Source organism: Merops nubicus, unplaced genomic scaffold, assembly GCF_000691845.1.
Source record: "Merops nubicus isolate BGI_N331 unplaced genomic scaffold, ASM69184v1 scaffold4886, whole genome shotgun sequence".
Lineage (NCBI taxonomy): Eukaryota > Metazoa > Chordata > Aves > Coraciiformes > Meropidae > Merops > Merops nubicus.
In genome coordinates, this window is record NW_008612791.1 from 54,442 (window position 1) to 65,866 (window position 11,425).

Sequence of the window (11,425 nt, forward strand, 5' to 3'; positions counted from 1 at the left end):
ATGAACTTTACAAGGATCTTCCTGGTCAAGTGCTTGCTGCTTTTATCTCCCAGTGTAAAATGTGAGTTTTTCTTACCACTTTTTTCTCTTTTGGGCTAGCATTTCTAAAATTGCATTTTAAACAATTTACAACTTTGTGGGATGTTATTGATAAGAAACTAGTTCCACTTTCCCCAATGGGTGAAGAGCTTTGGGTTATTGCTATTATTATTTGATTTAATTTTCAGCTGCAGGGACGGCAGGGCCTGAGTTTCCTATTCCAGTTATAATAAGCTGTAAACAGTTTTGGTTTTAAGTTAATGAGCCCTAATTTGACACATGTATAATGAGAAATGTCAGCATACAGTTTTCTCTGCCCTTGGGGTAGCTTGTACTACATTAGAGATCCAGTTCATGGTGCATTATTGCATGTAATTTCCTTTTCTAATCAAAGATGAGCAGATCTTTTGAAAGGGTAAATTATATTCTTCCATAAATATTAACAGAAAAAGTGATACATCTCAGTGCCTTCAGTGGAGCTGAAGAAGTCTAAGAAGTGAAAACATCAAACAAATACATACATGTTTTATACTTTTTGTATTATTGCTCTCATAATTTTAAAAAATATAAAAACTTAATTAAGGTGTTAACTCATTGATTAGAGAAGGTTATAAGAGACAGAGACAATAAAATCATGCATAGATTTTTTTTCTCTATTCATTCTACAGATTGTATGTATGTCTGTTTGTATGTTTAATGTTCTTCTTTTCCTTCAGAACAAAATTAACGATAATAAGGATATATTTTTTCTGTGTCCTTTGTATATAAAGCATTTTCCCCAGAAGAAATGAAGCTTATTCCCTTGAATGGAAAACTTGTTTCAAAAACTTTCCTGTTTCTCTAAAGTTACTATAGGACCTTTTCAGTTAACTCTTTCTTGTGACTGTAGTGAACTCTACACTGCCCATTCAGATCTTTCTGCCTCTTGGAGCACATTTCAGTTGGCATTAGCAGAAATGTTGTTTCATTTGCTAAACACATTTTAGTATCATATGTGGGACACTCATTTTGCCATTGCAAGACGATGAAAATCACATAACTATCCAGAGATGTGTGTAGGTGGTCTGTCCATAGAGATGCCATTAAATTATCCTTGAAAACATAGATTATTTTTTCTCTTTACTTCCAGAGAGAAAAAATAATTATTCTCTGTCATGCAAAGAAAATATTCTATTACTAGCTCTAAGTTCCTGTGCATGGCTGAGCAGAAATAAGTATCAGAATTCAAACATTTGGGTGTAGTCTGTAGCATGGAGGATAGCTGCTTCCAAGACTGGTTTATAGCTTAATTTCAAAATATTTAATTGGATATGCCAAGTACCTTGTAAGAGATGCAGTAGTGAAATAAAAGTCTCTCCTTTAACTGGGGATGAATTGCCGGAAGCACTACATTATTAATTTTTTTGTTGTAGAAGCACACTGTTTTCATTCTTTGGTTATCTCTAATATTGCTAGTTTAATGAAATAGCAAAGAGATTTCTGTTTCCCCTCTGTCATATACTTTATCACTGTCCTAGATACCAGGAATGAAAGACTATAATAAAAATACGCATAAACATAGTTTTTCTCTCTGTGAGGAAAAAGTGCTTTTAATACGAAAAATAAGAGAAGAATCAGCTCTATCTGGTGATGTGAAGAGAAATCCCTCCTGCCAGTCTGCTTTATCGTGTAATTTGAAGAACAATAAATGTAAGAAAATTACGAATTTAATAAGCCAAGGCTCTGAGTGCACATTTTGTTGTCAGGTAGGATAAGCTCACTGACACTTGTGAACACTTTTCTACCTCCTCCTCACTTGTAGTAATGTGATTGTTGTTTAGCAACCTTGGTTTTTCTGAATATTCCCTTGAGCAGCCAAATGCTAAGCGCTGCCCAGTCCTGGTAGCACCTTTGGGAAGTACCTTTTCTGGAGAGGGAACCTGTCATCAGAGGAAATCTACAAAGAGAAAAGATTATTTTTTTTTTGGTCTTTGCTTATCTCTGAATGTCTTGGTTGCCGAATCAGTTCACAGGATACAGTTAGCTGTTTGTTTCTCCCTGCCCTGCTTGCCCCACTGTGACCCTGTGCTAGAAAAATCAAGTGGATATACTTCAGCAAGGCAGGGTGCCTGGGATGGGTGAGGAGCGGGCACTGCCTCTAGTTCAGTGTCTCACACTCACTCACTGCTTGATACGAGGCACTCTTATTATGATGATGATTATTATTATTGCCATCAGTGTTATTGCTGAACTGATCCTACTGTCCAGGGCCATTGCAACTTTGTGTTCTCACTGCCCACAGTAATGTTCCCTGTGAGGGGTGCTCTAAGTACCAGCCTGTGCCACATGCAAAACACAATGAAGTGACCTTGTTTTCAGGAAGGGTTAAGTTCATGGGCAGCCATGATTCTTGGCGTCCAAAATCACTGCAAATAAGCCAGACAGAGTTTAAAGCCAGCTTTTGAAAGCTGGTCTCAGCTTCCTTGTCTTTCAGACTTAGATTAGGCACTGACACTTACCTAATGAACAATCAGGAGGCGCTTTGGAGCATGGGAAGAAGACAGCATCAGTAATGCAAAGAGGCTTGAGCAACTCCAGGGAAGGGGGGGAGGGTAGCACCCTTTTGGGTTACCACTGTGGCTGCCAAGCATGGCAGGGGGGCTGCTGGTGACACGCTGACAGGTTGGTTGTGCTTCCCTTTGCAGGCTCTGTCACCAAATGGATTTACAAGACTGTGAATGAGTCGGCTCTTCTCAGCATTGCTGCTGGTGGGGACATATATGATGCAACGTGGCAGAGAGACAGAAAAAGGTTGCTTCAGATAAAAGATAAGAAAGTTAAGTACTATGTGAACAAGGACCAGTGCAGGTGTAAGATATTCCTAAATGGGACTCTACAAATAGAGCAGGTAGTGAAAGAGGACAGTGGAAAGTACACAGTAGTAGTTTATCAAGAGGATGGAAAATTGAAGGCAGAAGAAGATACAATGTTCATCGTTCAGGGTGAGTTTTCACTCTTCCCATGTCATTCCCAGCATAGCTGAATAAGAGTTGCTATTCCCACTCTCTCCTACAGCCTTTTCTACTCATTGCCTCCCTTTCTGTTTTGGGGAGACTTCTGTGAGATATAGGTCTTTCCTCCCACCACTGAGAGCAGCCTGCTGTTCTCCTTCCTCTTGCTTCTATTGATGCTCTCTGTTTCGCTGCTTCTTTCTGGCTTCCCCCTCTACCAACCACCAAGTTTCTACATGTGCCCCTCAAAAAGGCTGTGAGCATGCCTGTGTGGGCAGCAGGGTGAGTGCAGACAGCCATACTGCAGCACCACATGTGGTGCCAGGACCCCTCAGTCCCTGAGCCAGGGCAGCATCACACAAGCAGGGCTGTGCTCCCAGCAGCAACCCACGTGAGGTATGCCTGTGGCATATGCCTGTGATGTGCTGGGCACTTCTGGTGTTATTTCATGGGCAGTGTGCTATGACTTTTGGTCTCTAGCTACTGCTCCAGCAAGGTGAGCACCTTGTGTTGCAGCTGCCATCATCCTGAGGAGAGCTCAGGAGCCCAGGTAGCACTAAATGCCTGTATTTAAGCAATGTGGTCCTATTCCATTTTTGTCTTAACATAAAAAAATCACCAGCTCTCACCTTCCCTGAGATATACGATTGGATTTGCATTTGTAGAGGAAGAAGACTCCTGCACCCTATTCCTGCACAGCATAACACAACAAATATGAAGATTTTGCTCTTCAAAGCCCAGCTGAGCACACACCTGGGGATTTCAGCTGCAGAGGTTCAAAGCATGAAAGCAGCCTCCATTCCTCTGCTGTATCTTGTCCTGAGAGATCAGAGTGGTAGCAGCCCAAAGCTTTTGGGGTGAATAGGGAAGATGGGGATGGCTGTTTACCTTTACATACGGAGTATGGGGATGGCAGCCTTTACAGCTGCTGCCACCTTTCCAGACCACTAAGCAGCAGGGCAGCATCTTTGTTTTTTTTCCTGCAAAAGGATGATATTTCTCTGTCCTTCTTTAGTCAGTATCCACACCTCTGCCAACCTCTTGAGTTTGTGGACACCAGCTGGCACTACAGAAATGATGCCTTTATAGGGCAGCAATGACAGCTGGAATGGTTTTAGTAGGGTTTCTGTGCAATGGGAGGCCCCATGGCTAATGACAGCTGAGCACTAAGAGTGTCTCACTACTTTGGGAATTATTTTTGCAATCTGTCTACAGATTCAGGAAGTCATCAGGGTCTGATGCTGTTTCCTCATGCTTTAATCCACTGACCTGTCATTGGGGTGTCCTGGGTTCAACTTCAGGTTAAGGTTGCAACCCAGATACGTGCTGCATCATTTAGTGTACTGTGAGAGAGGCTGCCTTACCTCTGATACACAATTTTGGAAGGAAAGTTCTTTACTAGTGTTGGGTGCTAGAGTAATTTGTCAACGGATTATACTTTGTTAGTAGGGCTGGGTCTGTCCAGTTGTTAAAAAAAAAACAAAATAGATGATATCATCACATAACTCCATCACTGAGAGCTGCATTCTAGTGTTTCACACTAGGATGTTCCCCTGAGTGATAGGTTACAGCTTGCAGAAGAGGAGTGGGCTTGAGGAGGAATGGGTGCTTGCAGATCTCACAGTGTGAACCTAGGCTGCATTTGCTATGAGCAGCCCTTATTTGCTTTAAAATTTCTGATCCAAGTAATTTACACTGCCTATAACTAGAGGTGGCCCTGGCATGTTTTTGTTTATCTGGTCTGAAAGATAGAAATGAAATTTTTTCCATCTGATGTCCCTGTCAATAGCCCCTAGTGGAGGCAAGCCCCGCAGGCTTTTATAGCTCTTCCAGTGTTGCCAGTGATGGAGAACCTGGAACCAAAACATAGCTAGCTATTTGCAGGACATAAAAAGAGGCAGAAATAATTTATCTCTGTCATGAACTCATGGAGAGCTAAGAGGTATCTAATTTGTGTTTTCTATTCTGTTTTGATGGGTTTTCATGCTGTGGCTGTCATCCTAACTGAGTGCTGTTGGTAGTGCATAAAGTGTCCTAAGTAGCTGTTTGCCCTGCCGCAGAGGAAACCTCTCCTGATGGCCACAGGCAGATCAGAGCCACCTTCGTTTGCGCTAAAACACTGGGGCTGGAGTTGGAGGGTGCTGTGGCTCTGAGTCTCTCCCATCCTCTGCCTTCACTGAAAACACAACTTCCTTCCCTTGCCTTTCTGGCTGGCTGGCTGTGAGCCAGGCTGAGCCTGAAAGTAGTCCAGCCATGGTGGTGCAGTTCTGCTTTGCTAGGCCAAACATGTAGGCTAATACACTGCATTCTTCTTTATTATTGTTACATTACTTTTGTAGTAGAGGTATAATTTGCTCTTCATTATTCTCTGGTCTCATTATCTGGTGTTACTCCCTTACTGCTTACTCGGGGCTAATTCTCTGTTCTGCTTAATAATGGAGCCTTTCAAAAGAAGAAACTGTCTCAGATGTGCCTGCCCCTTCTCTTCTTTTTCAGAGACTGTCCCTCAGCCAGTCCTCAGTGGTGAATGTATGAATAAAACCATATCTGTTACGTGTGAAGTGAAGCAGAAGACTAAAGAGGAAACATTTATAATAGAACTGATCCAAGATAAAAGCAAAAAAATCCGAAAGAATGCAACAAGGTTGGAATTGCACACACGGTATTCTGGGACATTCAGATGTGTTGTTAAGAATCAAGTCAGCGAAAAAATGACTGAAAAAGTAATTAAGTGCTCAGGTAAAAAAAAAAAAAACCCAAACATTTTTGCCTGAATCTGCTAGGGCAGACCTACAAATCCTGACACAGTTGCATGTATCTGTAGGACTGGTCCAGGTGCCAGGAACATCCATGGTTCCCAGTACCCAATGTTGTGAGTCTAACGCCGGTTCAGTTCTTGGAAATTGGCATGGAAGTCATGCTTTCTGCTTGGCATTTCCCAGCCTTGCCACCCTCCCTTCCCAGCTGCTGCCTGCCCCACTGCTACCCTTATGGCATCCCTGCTTTTGCAGCAGGTGGGCCAAGTGGACTGTGAGGTGGGGTGTGCTTCTCTTCTCCTGCAGCCAGTTGTGTTTTTCACCATGCTCAGTGAGGCCTGGGGGGTCACTGGAAAAGGAGGAAAGTTTTTCTAGAGTCAAGAGCCTTGTGGGTTAGCAAAGAGGCCCTTGGGATGCACTGCAATGCTGGGGGGGGGGTGATGTGTAATTGGGGACACTGCAGGCTGCCAGTGAGATCAGACTGTCTGAGGGTGAATGAATGAGAGAGATTCTTCTTCATACTGTCACTTTCTCCCTCATCTCCATTCACCACTGACTCTTATTCCAAAAGCTGACAGAGCTATCCTGACATTTTTTGGTGTTAGCATCCTGATGGTCTCAAGTGGTGTCAGCCACCAGTAGTGGTAGACCAATGAAGTAAAGAAGAAAGTGGGGAAGTGGATCTGAAAGTGTTTTAATCACACACAGTAGTCCACAAAAGCATTTTCCCTCTCATTTTTATCCTCTTTTATTCATTTAAAACAAATGGTACTTCACAAAGGTTAACTTCAGTCATCCAGTCCAAAGCCAAACAGTGGACTTCAGTAAGATAGTATAAAACTATCCAAGTTATCATGACATTAATTAACCGCTTATTTTTGGAAAATATGGTTTGGGATATTCTCATATGTATATGAAGCCATGGTATTTATTTGGGGGAATTTGCTCTTGATTTACATCCTCATGTTGGAGAAATCAGTCACATATTATTTTTCTCCTCTCCTTATGAAGGTGATGGCTTCCCACTACCTGTCGATGTAGATGGGTGCTCTCATAAGGGGAAAAGATATCTGCTTGGACTCCCCAGCTTGGCCTAGAAATCAGGAGAGGGGTTATAGAGAATTTAGCTGACCTTTGGGGTTGCATGGCTTAAACAAAGATGGCTCAAATGTACTATGGATTTTCGTACTTGCTTGTAAGTGTCCTCTTTCTAAATCACAGAGGCATCAAGAGAACAGAAGGAATTGCTTCTTAAGTGGTCAGATTAATGCTTAAATTATTAGATAGGCAAAAAAAATCATTGTTCCCCCTTGTGACATTTTTTGAAGTTAATGCAAAAACAAGGGACAGACCATACTGGTATGACATTGGACATAGTGTTCAGTTCAAAGTTTGGATTTCCAGTGCAGTACTAGGGAAAAGTTCTTAAATTTACTGGGCTTGGATTCACCCTGTTTAACTGTGAGTACTTCACTTAAAGCACTGTCTTGGTCTAGATTCCTTCTAGAATTACTGGGGAGTGGGGCACTCACTAGAGCTGGCTCAGTAGTTCGAATTTCCAGCTATCTCTGCCGTAGTGAATTTAGGGCAAGTCCAAGCCGGAAGGCCAGCCCACAGTATGAGAAGGGAGGGAGCAAGCCTTAAGATATAGAGGGCTTATTAAAGAGATCCAAGATCTGCTGAGGCTGACTGAAGGGCAAAAAACTGAGGGGTGGGGTGGCCCTTGCTCCCCTGTGCAGCTCTTGCCTCCCGAAGGATCCCTCCAAAGCCTAAAATAGCCAAAAAAGTGTTGCTTTCTGCTGCATGAGTGCCTGACCTGATGGGCTGCACAGTTCTTATGGTGCCAGAGTTGCAGCTGGGGTGCAAGAGAATGGGATGTGGCATGGACTTTAGAACCAAGTGTGAAAATGTGCTGCTGGTTAGGTCCATTTAGGGCTGGGCAAACTAGCCCAAACATGTTGTCTTAAAGGGAAAACTCTGGCTGAAGCTGCGCACACCATGGCATGAGCCAGGCAAGCACGGGCTGGTCTGCATTGCTGGTATAGGCAGTCACTGCCCATCAGCTAGATACTTTGATCTCACTGCTTCTCACTCTTTGACCTACCCTTGGAGACGAGTACCACGTCTCGTCTGAAGCCCCTCTATTTGGAGTGGCAGATTGTCGCAACCTGACAAATGGGTGATTTTTTTTTTCATCGGTTCGCGACACTGATCTTCAAGGTACAAGTATAGCATTTCTCAGACACCAAGAAACTACTAAACCCATGTAACACTACCCTTTGTGCTCAAACTGAAAACCCTTCAAAGTTTTCTGTGTGGTCGCAGGACTCTGCCAGCTCCATAATAGTTTAAAAATCCCTCAGCTTGCAGTCAAACCTCCTTCCAGCCCTGTTGTCCTTTATGAACATCTGGTCCTGTGTTTCAGGCCTGTCACCATGAATTTGGATCTTTAGCAGGCAAGGTATGCTTCAGATGGGCTTCAGTTCAGCTCACTTTTGAATCTGCCTGGGCCCACCTTACAGTCAGCTGGGAGAAACAGGCACAGAAAGGGCAAAACACACCTCAGTGTAACACTGGCGGGTGAGAAGATCCACATCACTGAGGGTACTTGTCTGTTTTTCAACTAGGACAGCCCTGGTTGATAGTGGCATTTATGCTGTAGACATGTCAGGTTTTGTGTCATCAGCCTTTGCCCTCAGTGTGTAAACCCAGTAAATGTTAAGGGTGTTACCAGGGGTGTTCCTTTGGAGCTTTGTCCCTCAGGAAGCCAAGTAAGGTGCACTTCTGTATGATGGTGCCCATGCTTGAGCATGAACATTGAATGCCAGGAAGACACCTTGAACAGGAAGTTGTGAAGGCAGGCCAGCATCCAGCAAACCTTACCTAGCAAAAATAAGGAATGCTCAAATAAATTTTTGCTCACCAGGAAAACTAAAATCTCATTTTGAGATAGTGGGATATTTGGTTATGTTCTTTTACTTTTCACTATTTTTTAAATTTGTATACAGTCAAAAACTGAAGAGGAAGTACCAAAATACTACGAAGCAAACTAGTCTTGGTGCTTCCAGCTCTGTAGGAAGTACTTATAAAGTTTAGTTTTGTTAGATGCTGAGCACTGCCTGGATGCTAAAAGGGTCCACTGCTAGCAGGGAAAGGGCATTTGTGGTAATTGGAATAAGATGAGCTGGCACACATGAATGCTCTGTTTTCAGTTTTCTGCAGAACTTGAATCTATGAGGGAGCAACCAAAATTCTTTACAATGAGTACCAGCAACTTTCTGCTGTGTACAGAGAAAAGGAAAAGGATGTGCTCCCTCACTGGCATTGCCTTTATGGTCAATGGGATAAAATACAGAACTCTAAGTAGACGTTCTTTCTTTCCCTCTAACATCCTCTTTTGTTCCCTTAACTAGGCCAGCTGGATCTTTATCTCATCTTAAGCATAGCAGGAGGTGCAGTCTTCTTAGTCATCTCTGTGATTTTGCTTATTTATTGTATCAGGAAGAAGAAAGCAGAAAGGCTTGAAGATAATGGTGAGTGTTTAAGGAGCTTTATGTTGCTATCTAACATCCTAATAGCTTAGAGCTTCCAGCTGGCAGCACCCCTGTGGGCAGCAGCATGCTCTCTGACTTGGCATGAACAATGACATGGCTTCGGCATCTGGTGAGTCTCAGCAGATGAGCTGCCATTGCCAGTCTCAGGTTCTGATATATACTTTGAAGAAAACAATTCTAGTTTTCAAACTTTTTTGTTTATTCATGGGTGAAGAAATGCTCCTCTAAAGCTTGGACAAGGCCACCAGTCATAAAATACATAATCTGTCTGCAGATTTTTTTCATTAAACTTATGTGTGTAAAATTATGACCCTTGAAGTCACATTTGGAAACACTGAAGATAGTGAGAAGGGGCAAGAAGGGCTCAGGCATCTTATAGAACTTGTCCTTGAAACAAAAGAATGTCCTTGGAGGCCTACCAACACAGGAGGTCCAACTTGGGCATTTTAAATAGTTGAGGTTTTTGGAACGGACAGAGATTTCATCTGTTGTCTGAATTCATGCCTCCTTAAGACCATAGGAAACACTCTGCTAGAGTCTTCTCTGAGAGTGGCTCTCGGTCTGACAGAGAGGCTGCCTGGAATTACAGCCTGGGCATAGCTGCTTGTTTGAGTGGCCAAAGGACACTGAGCTGCCACTCAAGAAGCATTGTTTTATTCACCTGGAAGGGGAGGTTAAATCAGGAGGGAAGTCACCTTAGCAGGGCTTGTTTAAAGGCTTGTTTCTGAGTCCTGCCCACCTCCCCACCACCTCCCCTGCCTCGACTGTGTCAGGCTTCCTGTGTGGTCTCACATAAAACAGCTAGTCTGTGTGTGAGTCAGTTCTTGAGTTACAAAATGGGTGTAGAAGCTCCTTTGTACACCACAACAGTCTTTGTCAAGACAAAGGGGGCCATGCCTGAAGGAAACCTACTTCAAAAGTGCCAGTAGTCAGGCTGACAACAAGTGTGAAGGTGACCAATCCCATGGCTGAGGGGGATGCAACCTCAGTGCACCTGAATGTGGACAACTCACCATGGCTCTCCTGCTTCCCCTGAGGATATGATGATGAAGAACAGGCAAGTGCTTTCCCCATTCCTTGGAAGAGCTAACCACAAGATGTCACCTCAGAAGGCTTGCCATAGCTCATGAGCACAACACTGGTATGAACACAGACATCTGAGAGTTACTTTACGTTATGGCTGTTCATGTTTGAGTGGGACATGACACTCCCTCAGGTGTGCAGTAGTGGCATATATGCAATTGGTCTGGATTGAGCAAGAATTAAGAAAAAGAGAAGTCTGGAAACATGGGAACTAATCTAAGAGGACGACTCTTTGAAACAGTTTGGTGTGTGTTTAAGGCCATTTCAGAGTCTCAGGAGGTAAATCCGTGAAATGCTGGGGTTTGATCCTCAAGCCCCCGAATTAAGGTTGACATATGGGTGATTCCCACAGCCCTTCATAAAGAGGTGGTGAGTTTGCCTTATAGCTTCCCCCCAGGGTGCGGCCGGCCCTGCAGGGAGAGCCGTAAGGGAAATGAGCCCCAGGGGTCCCGCATGGAGTGAACAAAGGTCAGGTGGTCACTTAGGGATAAAAGCTGGGACCACTTGCAGGAAGGGAGGAGTGTCTGTCTGTGAGTGGAGCACTTCACAGAGCTTCCTGGTTAGGGAAGGACCTCCTGACTCTCCCTGGAACTGGGCCTCGGTCAGGTTAGACCTGTGCAAACGCAGGCTAGGGGAGAGAAATATGTGGCTGCCTTTGTCTGATATGATTAACTTGTTGACTTGGTTGTCTCCCATTACATCTGTGGGAGACTTCGGTTCTTTATTTGTTCCACCTATTGTCTGTCGTGCGGTATCGTTGGGGGTGATGTCAATTGCTTGTTAACTAATTGGCTTATGTGTAACCCTGGCAATCATCCATGTAGTGACCTTTCTATATTCAAAACAGTGGAGTTACTGGTTTGTCTTCCGGCTGGCTGTGTCATTTATGCTAGGTCTACTAATTGACAAAACAATCCCTCAGTCCTTAAGAGAAGCTGACCAATATTTCGGAAGTGATGACTCTGATCAAAAGTCATCTGGTGTAAATTTACTTCTTCTACAT

General features: G+C 43.6%; 1 protein-coding gene across 1 annotated transcript in view; it reads left to right on the forward strand.

Moving 5' to 3' along the window:
* LOC103774252 (T-cell surface antigen CD2-like) overlaps window positions 1-11,425 on the forward strand; it is a gene marked incomplete at its 3' end in the record, with an annotated part of 11,981 nt that continues 556 nt past the window's right edge. The window contains exons 1-4 of the mRNA XM_008941645.1: window positions 1-61; window positions 2,724-3,020; window positions 5,526-5,768; window positions 9,199-9,318. Coding sequence (XP_008939893.1) covers window positions 1-61; window positions 2,724-3,020; window positions 5,526-5,768; window positions 9,199-9,318 — 721 coding nt within the window. The remainder of the gene's footprint in view (window positions 62-2,723; window positions 3,021-5,525; window positions 5,769-9,198; window positions 9,319-11,425) is intronic.